Genomic DNA, 10,977 nt, shown 5'->3' with positions numbered 1-10,977 from the left:
TGCTCGGAGTCTGTGTGCGTCACACAAAGCGGAGAGCGCGCCTGACAACGGGAAGGAGCCATGTTGGAGCAGCTCCTGACCCTGCGTGCTTCACAACGCAAATCCTCTGTCTGAAGAGCAAACTCTGGGGGACGACACATCCAACCCCACGATGTCCACGGACGATTTCCAGAGCAAGTACGCCTCCGTCATGGAGAGCATGCTCAAGAGTGCCATCGCGGAGACCACCAAACTTTTCGAAACTATGGTCGACGAGCTGAAGGCAGAGATCTCCAGAATCAAGAAGGAGAACGAGGACCTCAGGGCAAGATGCAGCCAGTTTGAGGAAAAACAGTCGACTGTTTACAGCAGAGGACACCAGGCTCCTCCGCAGCCATGCTCTGAGAAACGGGACACAGCTGTACAGTGTGGTGAGTTAGGCTGTAGGTCAGAGAAACGTAAACAAAGGACAGTTTGGACTATTATATTAACTGTCTGCCGATGATACGTGATGTTTTCAGGCTAAATACTGAGTGTATTTGTGTTATATGCTATATAAATATAGCACCTCCTGTCTATTTGTCTATGTGGAGCTCAGCATACAGTCTTAAAGCGTGGGATCCAAACCAGGAGGGAAACCATACTGTGCTATCTTGGCTAGCAGAAGGGTTAGATCCCTACCCTGATGATGTCAGGATGTGAGCATTTGGATTCCATTATGTTGGAAGCTACAGGCTGTGCAGAAAAACGAACGGAAGTGGAAAAAGATCAAACTGCACGTCCACTACTTATATATGAAAGACCTCTTGACTTCCCATAATAACAAAATTAAAATAGCAAGAGCAAACTATTTCTCCAAACTACTCACCATAATCCCAGATTCCTTTTTAAAACCATCAATAGACTTATAATGCCTGCTTCTTTCACATACTGACTGTGAAAAGTTTTTATCTTTCTTTTAGCAAAAAATCCATGACATCAGAACAAACATCGCATCAGCTACCACTGTCGTCCCAAATATCGCAGAGCATCCTGCCCGTCCCATTCTAATTAGTAATTTCAGCAAGCTTCACTTCCTGATTTCATCGACACTGTGTCGCACATGCAGTCGTCGTCAAGCCCTCTCGGCATCCTACCCACATCACTCCTCAAAGAAGTAATCAGTACTAATGGCCCTAGCCTTCTTAGAATTATGAATTGCTCCCTTTCTTCTGGCCAAGTCTCTGATGTTTTTAAGAAAGTCACCATTCAGCCTTTATTGAAAAAGCCAAACCTTGACCAATCACTTCCATAAAATTATAGGCCCATTTCAAAACCCCCATTCATGTCCAAAAGGTGGTTCTGACCCAACTGGTAGATGTGTGTGAGAATAATACAATTTTTGACAAATTCCAGTCAGGATTCTGCAAACGTCACAGTACAGAAACCGCTCTCCTTAAAATTACTAATGAGTTGTTAATGTCTGCCGTTGCTGGTGATTGCGACGCATTACTACTCCTTGACCTCAGTGCTGCATTTGACACCATTGATCATAACATTCTGATCAATAGACTAATGCAGTGCATCGTCATATCTGGAACTGCCCTTAGATGGTTCAAGTCACATCTCTCAGATAGACAGATCTCCGTTTCCATTGGAAATAACACCTCATCGTTGGCTCCACTGATGTGCGGAGTGCCACAAGGCTCCATTCTTGGTCCTATCCTATTTTCACTCTACATGCTCCCATTAGGAAATGTCATCAGCCATTTTAATGGAATATATATCATTTCTATGCCGATGACACACAAATTTACTTGTGCTTCAAGCCAGGCAATGTCAGCCACTTGAGTGTCCTAACAGAGTGCCTATCCGTCATTAAGGAATGGATTTCACTTAACCAGTCCCGACCAGCTAGCAGGCAGACCTCAGTTCTCGGTCCCCTGGCCCCCAATATTAAAACAACAGCTAAAAATCTAGGTGTCACATTTGATTCTCATCTGAACTTCAAAACACATGTTAATCCTATCATTAACTCCTGCTACTTCCATCTACAAAACGTTTCTAAAATCAAATCGGTCAAGTCTCCCTGACTTAAAAAAGCTAATACATGTCTTTGTTTTCTCCTGCTTGGATTACTGCAACGCCCTGTATACATGCCTCAGCCAAACCGTAGTAAGTCGTTTGCAGCTTGTTCAAAACACTGCTGCTCGTATTTTAACAAAAACAAACCGTAGAGCTCATATCACGCCAATTCTTGCATCCCTTCAATGGTTGCCAGTTAAATTCAGCATTGATTTCAAGATTCTTTAAAGGCTGGCTACTCAAGGTGACCGGGCTTTCTCTGTCAGGGCCCCGAGGCTCTGGAACTCCCTGCCTGATGAGATTAGGCTCGCCAACTCACTACCTATATTTAAATCACTGCTCAAAACGTATTTTTATAGGAAAGCGTTTCTAACATGCGACTTGTAACTATTTTTATTACAACAATCAGTCTTACAAATTTTGAGTTGATGTTCCTGATCTCTTTTAAAAAATGACCACTAATCATATTTGTTTATGTTTACAGATCTCGTTCCTTTACGCACCATGCTGGTGGAACAGTGTCAATCATTGGAATATTCATCATTGCAAATCGAACAGCAACAATGCTGTCAGTGGGAGATGGAGAACAGGTTACAGGATCACAACTATGGGAATGGAAATTCCCAAATGACACTTATGCTTGTCAAAGAGGAGGTACGAGTGTATCCTAGCAGACGTATTTTATCTTTTGTATATGCCCTCTCGACACTGACATTTGTTTAACTCCTCCACAGGAATCTTATGATGATTCGTCTTTGCTGCCTGTCATAAAGCAGGAGGACGTTGAGCCCAACGTATTTTGTGGCAAAGTCACAAATGCAGGTGAGAGAAAATTCCTTTTTTCCCCCAATTACAGTTGAATAATTTGTAGAATTTGATACATCCTACAGAATTTGGTAAAATTTGGTTAAAATATAACTTCTTATTTATTTTTCATTTATCCTCCATGTAATCCTCATCACTGCTGTTCTTGGGGTCAGCACGGGGCACTACTTGTGGAAATGAAAATGAAGGGTCTCTCATTGACCACATGTGTTCAACTGGAGAGATGTTTGAAAATGATGAAGAGACTAGAGTCCCCTTGGAACTACGCTGTCATGGAATGGATAATGATTTAGAAAGAGCCCAGAACCAACCATCTGAACCAGAGCATCCACTAGTTGTCACAATAAAATGTGACATGGGGGACCAGACAGAGGGACTACTTGTAACGTCTGAAGAACAAACATTTGTGACTGCTCAGCAACAATCCATGGTTGAACTTCAAAAGGAGCAACTATCAGTGGTTCCACAACAATGTCACAGAGAGGGTGAAATGTCAATAAGTGAACAGACTGATGCTACTGTGCAGCAATATGCAAAAGTACAGTGTACAGAGGAACATTTACCAGAGCCCACAACACAAAACATAGAAATAGCATGTAAAGAACAAAAAAATGGCATGGCAGAAAGTGATGCTAGTACCCAGCCTGTACGCCGTAGACGAGGACGGCCACCGAAGAAAGTAAAACAACTACAGCAGCCTGTCAAAGAAACTGATGTAACAACTGAACAAGATGTGGTGAATTCCCCTTTAGTAAGAGTGGAAGAGGTTGAGGTTTCTTCTGCCATTGATAAGGTTGACACCACTGAATCTGCAGCTCCAGTATCCCCAAATAAACTAAACATTATTAATCCATCAGCTCTGCAGAGAACTATGGAGTCTGCTGTAGGAGACGTGGAGAACAGTGAATTAGGCTCTTTACCTTTTACAGTGGAATCTTTGACTCAAGGATGTTCCTCTGACATGGAAAAAACGTCTGGATCTCAACAATGTTCCATGGAAATGGAAGCTCCACCCACCGAAAATTCATCTGCAACTGAAACATTAAATTCCCCACCAGCAGAGTCACCACAAGCATCACCAGTTGAGCTCAGAGAACGTTGTTCCTCTGTAACACTTCAGGATGCAATGTTACTCGTTGAAGCCATGAATCTGTCATCAGGGGAAAATTCGTTATCCTCTTTCAAAGGAATGATGGAATCACCCCAAACCCAGTTTGTTCCTCACATGGATACGTTACAAACTATGGACAAGGTCCCAGCAGAGCCACAGACACTGACGCTTTCTTCTGAAACTTGTGACGCTGCAGGCAGTCCAGCCATAACATTGCTGTCCACAACACAATCGACAGTACAGACACTTAGCACCAGTCCTCAGGTTACAGATTCCCATTCAACCAATAAACCCAAGCCCCACATTAAGATTGTCATTCAAAAACATTTGGTCAAAGCATCCAATATTGCCACACAGCAAATGCCCTCATCAATCTGTGCAACTCAAACAAGTGAGCAGTCAGAGCAGCAATTTCCCCGTCCTGTGATAAGATGGCTAACACAGAGTAAACCGAGTAATGCCAAGTCTAACAAAATAATTGTTGTGCCAAGACCAGAAAGCTTATTAATGCCTTATCAATTTGCTGCACTGTCCCCAACCCAGCCTCCGACTCTTGTGTCAACAATTGTTGCTGCACAGAATAATAGTTTACTTTCATCTTCTACGGAAGGACCTTCCTTTTCCTCCCTCCCTGAGAAAACAATATCTGCTGCCTCCAGGAAAGCAGTTCCTGTTGTCCCTTCGCAGTTGGCAGCCACCTCAACAGACCAGCAGTCAGGGTTTCTACCCCACACAAAAGCAGTTATATTTCCAAGACGGGTGTCAGTTGTGGCATCAGGGACACATCAATCACAGACAGTTTTTACAGCAAAGCAGGAGTCAGCAGAACCAGCTAATGCTGTGACAGTGTCATCACCACAGCTGATTTATTTGTCACAAGAGTCAATCTATTCTGTGGTTGGACAAACTGCTGAAGTGTCTGCAATATCATCTCAAAAGAAGGATAATACATCTTCCAACTTTGGATCTCCCAAACAAACTGCCTGTGTTTTTGAAAAGACAAATATACCACAAACTCATTCCAGTTTAATAATGTTAGTTCAAACTAAGTTTGTGCCAACCTCTGTATCTCCACTGGAACAGAAACTCTCTGCAGTGGTCAGATTAACCAGGCTGCCAATTTCTGTATCAACGAAAGAATCTGTGTTGGTCTCAAGACTGCTCTCAAATGGATTTCATGAATCGCACTCAGTTTTGAGAGAGGGTGCCACACAAGCTAGATTAACTGTGGACATACTACAACGGCCATCAGAGGTGCAAGTGACATCCCCTAACATTTGTCCCAGTTTAAAAGAAACTGCAGATTCTGTGTCTTTCAATACCTCTCAGTTGTCAAAAGAGAAAAATAACAATCAAGATATGTACGACAGCGAGTATGTGCCGCCCCCTACACCACCCAAGGTGTCAGCACCAGTCTTGGACATATCAACAGAAGCCATCAGCAAACCTTCAGCTGTTGAACCTATTTCTAATTTGGAGAAGGAAATATTCAGCAATGCAATGCAAGGTTGTGCACGTTCTAACGACGCAGCAATAGCGGAGAAAGGATCAGCTAACCTGATACAGCTGACCTCCATCCCGTCCAAGGACAGATCGGACCCTCATTTGCAAATGAGCAAAACCCAGTTCTTGGCGCAGCTGGCAGTGTCACCTGTTGTTCAAGCCCCCAAAAAGGTAAACACTCAATCACAATTTTAAGTAAAATGATTGCTACTGTCAAAAATTATATTTGCACTGATAACCACACATTCATGCAGCCTCAAATGGGCAAAGTGAAGAAAAGGGTTGCAGCTAATGATTTTTATTTTGGATTATTGTGACTATTATCTTTTCATTTACTTGTTTAAAAAACAGCTAAAAATGCCATACATCTTCCCACAGCCCAATGTGATGATAGACAGAAGTCTTGTGTTTGCAATAATGAATGACAAAGAGAAGCAGTGTAAATCTTCCAGTTTTACAAGCTAGAACCATTGAATTAATCATTTCCTCCAATAAATCCTTGATAAAGGATGAAAACAATTTACAGAGCATCAAGAGCTGCTGAATAGTTTTCTGTTCATTGGCTAATGAAACATTTTTTTTTGTAGGCCTCCTTCAATGCAGTTGCAGATACAGGAGCTTCTAGCGCAGAAACCAGCAGCAGTGGCAGGAAAAGGTTGGAGAAAAACACCCTCATGGCCCAACTCCGAAGTCACCTCAAAACTCACTTGCATACTAGACGAAGCGAAACAAAGCCATATCCATGCACAGAAACAGAAACCACTACTGTGAGTCCTAAGAAACATCGATTACAGAATGGCAATCCAAATAATACAAACACAACCACTGAACCTATTCCTGTTAAACCTAAAAAGTCAGGTTTCGTTGAAGACATTGCATCTCTAAATAAGGCTGCAAATGCCTCCATTCCTAATAGTCCAAGGACTGGATTATGTAGAGACCCAAGACCCAAGAGGAGTGCAAGTGAACCCACTACCAGGTCAAAGCCTACTAGTGAAACCACTCCTAAAAGTGGTAGGAGGTCTAGCTCAGGTAGAGGTAGTGTAGGTTCTAAAACTGTTAAATGCAGTTCTGTTACTCATGGAAGGCCTAGTTCAACTAAAGATGGGGTTAACTCTAAACAGACAGAAGGCGGTGTTACCCTTAGAAATACAAAACCCACCACCAAGAGGATTAGTTCAAGTAAAGATGGTGCTACCCTTAAACAGACTAAATCCACTTCTGTGAGTGCTAAAAGGTCTCGTTCAACCAGAGGACAGTCAAGTCTTAAAAAGACTGAATCCTCTGCTGTTCCTCCCCGGAAATCTAGTTTAAGTGAAAATGTTGCAAAATTTAAAATGTCTACAAGTGAAATGATTACTGTCAGCCATAGGTCTCCTTTCACCCAACACAGTTCGAGCACGAGACAGATTGAAAGGGAATCCAGTCCTTTAAGTCTTTGGAGGAAAACCACAGATATTGCTGGACCAAAGAGTCAATCTGGCTCCTCAAGTGTTTGTTGCCCTAAATTGGCTAAAGATGGTGTCAGTCCTGAAAAGAGTGTAGAAACCACTCCTGCTAAGAAAGCCAGATTGATTCAGGAAGTTACAAGGCCTGACAAGAATTTAAGTGTTTTGAATGCAAAAAAATTAGCTAAAGCAGCAAAAGCCACAACATCAGCTAAAATTAAAAATTCCAATCAATCCAAACTTCAGAATGCAGCTAAAACAAGACAATTAACAGAGAAAACATATAAGACCCAAGCTGTGTGGATTCCTCCTACAATACCAGCCAGTAGAACATCAGCTGGGGGAAAGGCATCTCCATCACCTGTAAAGAAAGAGACGAGATCTACAAGACCCCAGAATCATATTGCAATTTACCAGCCTAGTGTTTCTCTCAACCCCATACCTCCCAAAGCACCATCCGTGGTATCACCATTACAGCCCTTATCAGTCATTGGTGGGCGCCTGCTTAAGAATCAGTGTGGGGAGTGTGGCCGCATCCTCAGCAGCAGTGCTGCACTTGAGAGCCATGTCAGTCTTCATAGAGGACGCAGACCTTTCTCTTGCACGCTTTGTGGGAAGAGTTTCCCAGACTCCAAGGGTCTGAAAAGGCATGGCCGGGTGCACCGCAATGGTAGGATCCACATCTGCCAGGAGTGCGGGAAGGGTTTTGTCTACCGTTTTGGCCTCACCAAACACCTTCAGATGGTGCACAGCAAAATTAAACCCTTTGTCTGCCAGATCTGCAACAAAAGCTTCTTCACAAAGCGAGATGTGGAAGCCCACATACGGATCCACACTGGAGAGAAACCATTCCAATGCAACCTCTGTGAAAAACGATTCACTAGAAGAGTAGAACTAAATGTACATCTGAGGTGGCATAACGGCGAGAAGAGACACTGGTGCTCGTACTGTGGAAAAGGGTTTTTAGATCTCAATAACCTGAAAAGGCACAAGTACATCCACACAGGAGAGAAACCACATTCCTGCCCTCACTGCCCCAAACACTTCACACAGTCAGGGCACCTGAAAAAGCACGTGAAAAATGTACATAAAATCCACTGATAGAGAGACGTAGAAGATGATGTGACTATAACTGGTGTTGAAAAGATTTTTGTTTGTTTTTTCTTTGACAAACATCATTTGCAAAACGAATATAATTGAAGAGATGCAATCGGTTTTCGCTTGTCGTTTAATGGAGAGTAGTGTATTATTGTGTTTTAAAAAATGCTTAAAGGAATTGTTCAGCATGATGTGTTTATGTCTTCTTGCCAAGTTAACCATGGTCATCTCCCAGTTCTAGCTCCATATTTAATTTACTTATTTCATTTAATTTAATTTAGCAAAAGCCTATTTCCTAAAATGTCAAAGTAATCTTTTTAAAGTAAAATGAAAAACGTATTTCCAGGAATATTTGTGAAAACACAACACTCATTTGTCTTTCTTTGATTTATTTGAACTCATAACCCTTTTTTTATTTTTGTGATAGTTGATATCAAAAGAATTGTGAGGTTATTTAAAACACAGTTTGGAAACACTGTATCTCTTACTTGATGGCTTGTTTGGGATAATGTGATAGAAAAGTGCTGAGGCTAATCCGACCTCTAGTGGCCTTTTAAAAATGTACATGAGCTCTCTTGGACACTTGATCTTTAGAGTCCTAAGTATTAGAGCCCTCGCACTTTTTTACTGGAATATATTTCACTTTGATTCCTCACAATATCTTCAGTAGATATGTTAACATGTCTTGCTCTCTTTATATCACTATTTAAAGTGTTGAAAATATAGTTTTACTTTTCAGAGAAGATGTACAGAATGTATAATTTTACAATAATTTTGATATTTATTTGTTTAAGCAATTTCTAAAAAGAAAAGTCAAACAATGTATCATTTTCTTTAAAATGTTTGAACATATATATAGTTTTTTCTACGAGGTACTAAACGGAATTGTTGTCAAATAATTTGCAGATCCATTGATAATGAATCACGTTTTATTATTATTTGCATTTATTAATTTATTAATTTTTTTCTTTTCCAATTTTCTACCGAAAAAAAATAAGAGATTGAATGTACACAATATTTGACAACTGTTTCAGTGTGAGTTTCGGAAAGTATAGTAAATGATTAAACCAGACTAGGTAAGAACCTAGTATATGTGGTAAGACCATGTATTGGACATGTGCCAAATTGAAGGTTCAACTGAAAACCTTTTCCTTTGCTGGCACAGCCCAAAAAAAAGAATTGTAAGTAGTTGTTAAACTGTAAAAATGTCAATAGTTTGAATTGTTTTAATCATTTTGAATATTTGTTGATTCTGTAAGTATTCTACTTTTACTCCTGTTGTTACAAAAAATGCTAATAAGGGTGAACTGCTTCTGCTAATTTACCACTTGAAACAAGATCATGAAAGTGTCTTCACACTTGACATGAAGAATTGCATCACAATTTAAGAAAGAATTTGTTTTATTTAATGCCAACAAATGTGACAGTAGAGTCATCGTGTCTAGTGGTCTGATTTACATTCTTTACAATAATGACAAGGATGTATATATTTCATATTGCTATATTTTCACTTTGAGCAGGTGCACATTGGTTTCAGTTCATGTTGCGTAGAGACACCTTAAGGGGATATTGTCCCATGCTGAGTATGGGAGCAGTGAGGCAAAGCTTCAACAGTCAGCATATTCAAAGTGTGACTAAAGTTGGAATTAAAATGTTTATTTTGTAGTTATGAAAGTGTACGTGTGATTGCTCAATTCTTGTTTTAGTCTGAAAGATGTGTTTAAACCTTGTCTCCCATTTCTCAATTCTAACTTCATTGAAGAATTGTTGGCCCCTTTTTTTTTTTATAATTCAACCCTATTTAGGAAATTGTAAATATTCTGTATATGTTGATTTGATCTTGATAAGAAAATGTATATTTTCTTGTTCCTGAAAACGGGTAATAAATGTAAAGTTGTCCTACTAATCCCTTCTTTGCACTTTTTTGTCAAAAAACATTTGATTTAGTTATTATGAAAGTTGGTTGACTTTCATTTGCCATTTTTTATTTCAGATCATTTGTATTTAAAAAGTTATGAAATGAGTAGTTCTATTTCTGCAATTCATTGTTCAAGATATGTTTATTAAGATGTTTATAAGATGTGTTTACTAAGCTCCAATTTTTAAAGCCGATTTGAGACTTACTATGTAGCTGTGATTAGATTTTAATGAAACATGCCAAACTTAGATAAGTGTAGAATATTGTATTGCGTCTAATGTGTCAGAAACAGAACAACTGACACAAGCCCTTTGTGTGTGTAATTTTAAAGTTAGTATAATACTTTGAAGATCCCCCACTCGCTTGTGGGGGTCCCAACGGGGAATCCCCTGCTGTGTTCACACATCGTCTTCTCCTGGATTTCTACAGACTTAATAGGTCAGGCGGATAAAGTCCATAGAAACTGCAGAGCGTCTTACTTGGACATTTGCGTTCACACATGCACCTCAAAAATGGAACTGTGGAGTCCAGTGCATGTCTGAAAGTAGCTTAAGTCTGCCATACCTGCTGCTACTAGGTTATCTGCCCTCTGAAGGTAAGACCCCAATTTTCTTTGAGTTTTATTGGATTTGTCTTAAAAAAGTCTTACCACAGCAACCCAACTGTACCATGTGCATTAAACAGTTTGCCCTTAAAAAGAGTAATTGCCTTTGGGCAATGAATCAAAGTTTTATTACATTCAAATGTGTCCATAGAAGATTATTTGCTGTACGTCCATGTTGTTCCATGATAAATGTGGCTATAATGATGATAATTACTAACTCAGATTATCAACTGACCTACTTCCCCTGAACGTATCATATCTATTAGAGCACTTTGCAAGAAAAGTTACAAGAATGCAATGTTGAATGGGTAAATCTTAAGTGCTTCTTCCTTTGCATAGCACAGAAATGCCACAATCTGGATGTCTGTGATTCCTCACGAAATGCTTCACTACACCGACCACACTGCAACCAAAGATTTGTCCCAAA

The 10,977-nt window shown here is 40.2% G+C and overlaps 1 protein-coding gene across 1 annotated transcript; it reads left to right on the top strand.

Moving 5' to 3' along the window:
• The first annotated feature begins 22 nt into the window (after window positions 1-22).
• On the top strand, window positions 23-9,934 carry LOC118119224. The gene is made up of 5 exons (XM_035172979.2): window positions 23-410; window positions 2,528-2,697; window positions 2,778-2,865; window positions 3,024-5,653; window positions 6,070-9,934. Exons 1-5 carry the CDS (start codon window positions 152-154, stop codon window positions 8,029-8,031), a joined length of 5,109 nt encoding a protein of 1,702 aa, XP_035028870.2. The 5' UTR covers window positions 23-151; the 3' UTR covers window positions 8,032-9,934.
• The last annotated feature ends 1,043 nt before the right edge of the window (window positions 9,935-10,977 follow it).

The sequence above is a fragment of the Hippoglossus stenolepis genome, chromosome 2 (assembly GCF_022539355.2).
Source record: "Hippoglossus stenolepis isolate QCI-W04-F060 chromosome 2, HSTE1.2, whole genome shotgun sequence".
Taxonomy (NCBI): Eukaryota; Metazoa; Chordata; class Actinopteri; order Pleuronectiformes; family Pleuronectidae; genus Hippoglossus; species Hippoglossus stenolepis.
The sequence above is the reverse complement of the archived record's forward strand: the minus strand, read 5'-3'. Positions and strand labels throughout refer to the sequence as shown.

Coding starts and splice junctions, on each gene's coding strand:
- LOC118119224 (XM_035172979.2), top strand. CDS start 152: ATGTCCACGGACGATTTCCAGAGCAAGTACGCCTCCGTCATGGAGAGC. Junction 411..2,527: donor GGACACAGCTGTACAGTGTG/GTGAGTTAGGCT, acceptor TTATGTTTACAG/ATCTCGTTCCTTTACGCACC. Junction 2,866..3,023: donor TGGCAAAGTCACAAATGCAG/GTGAGAGAAAAT, acceptor TCTTGGGGTCAG/CACGGGGCACTACTTGTGGA.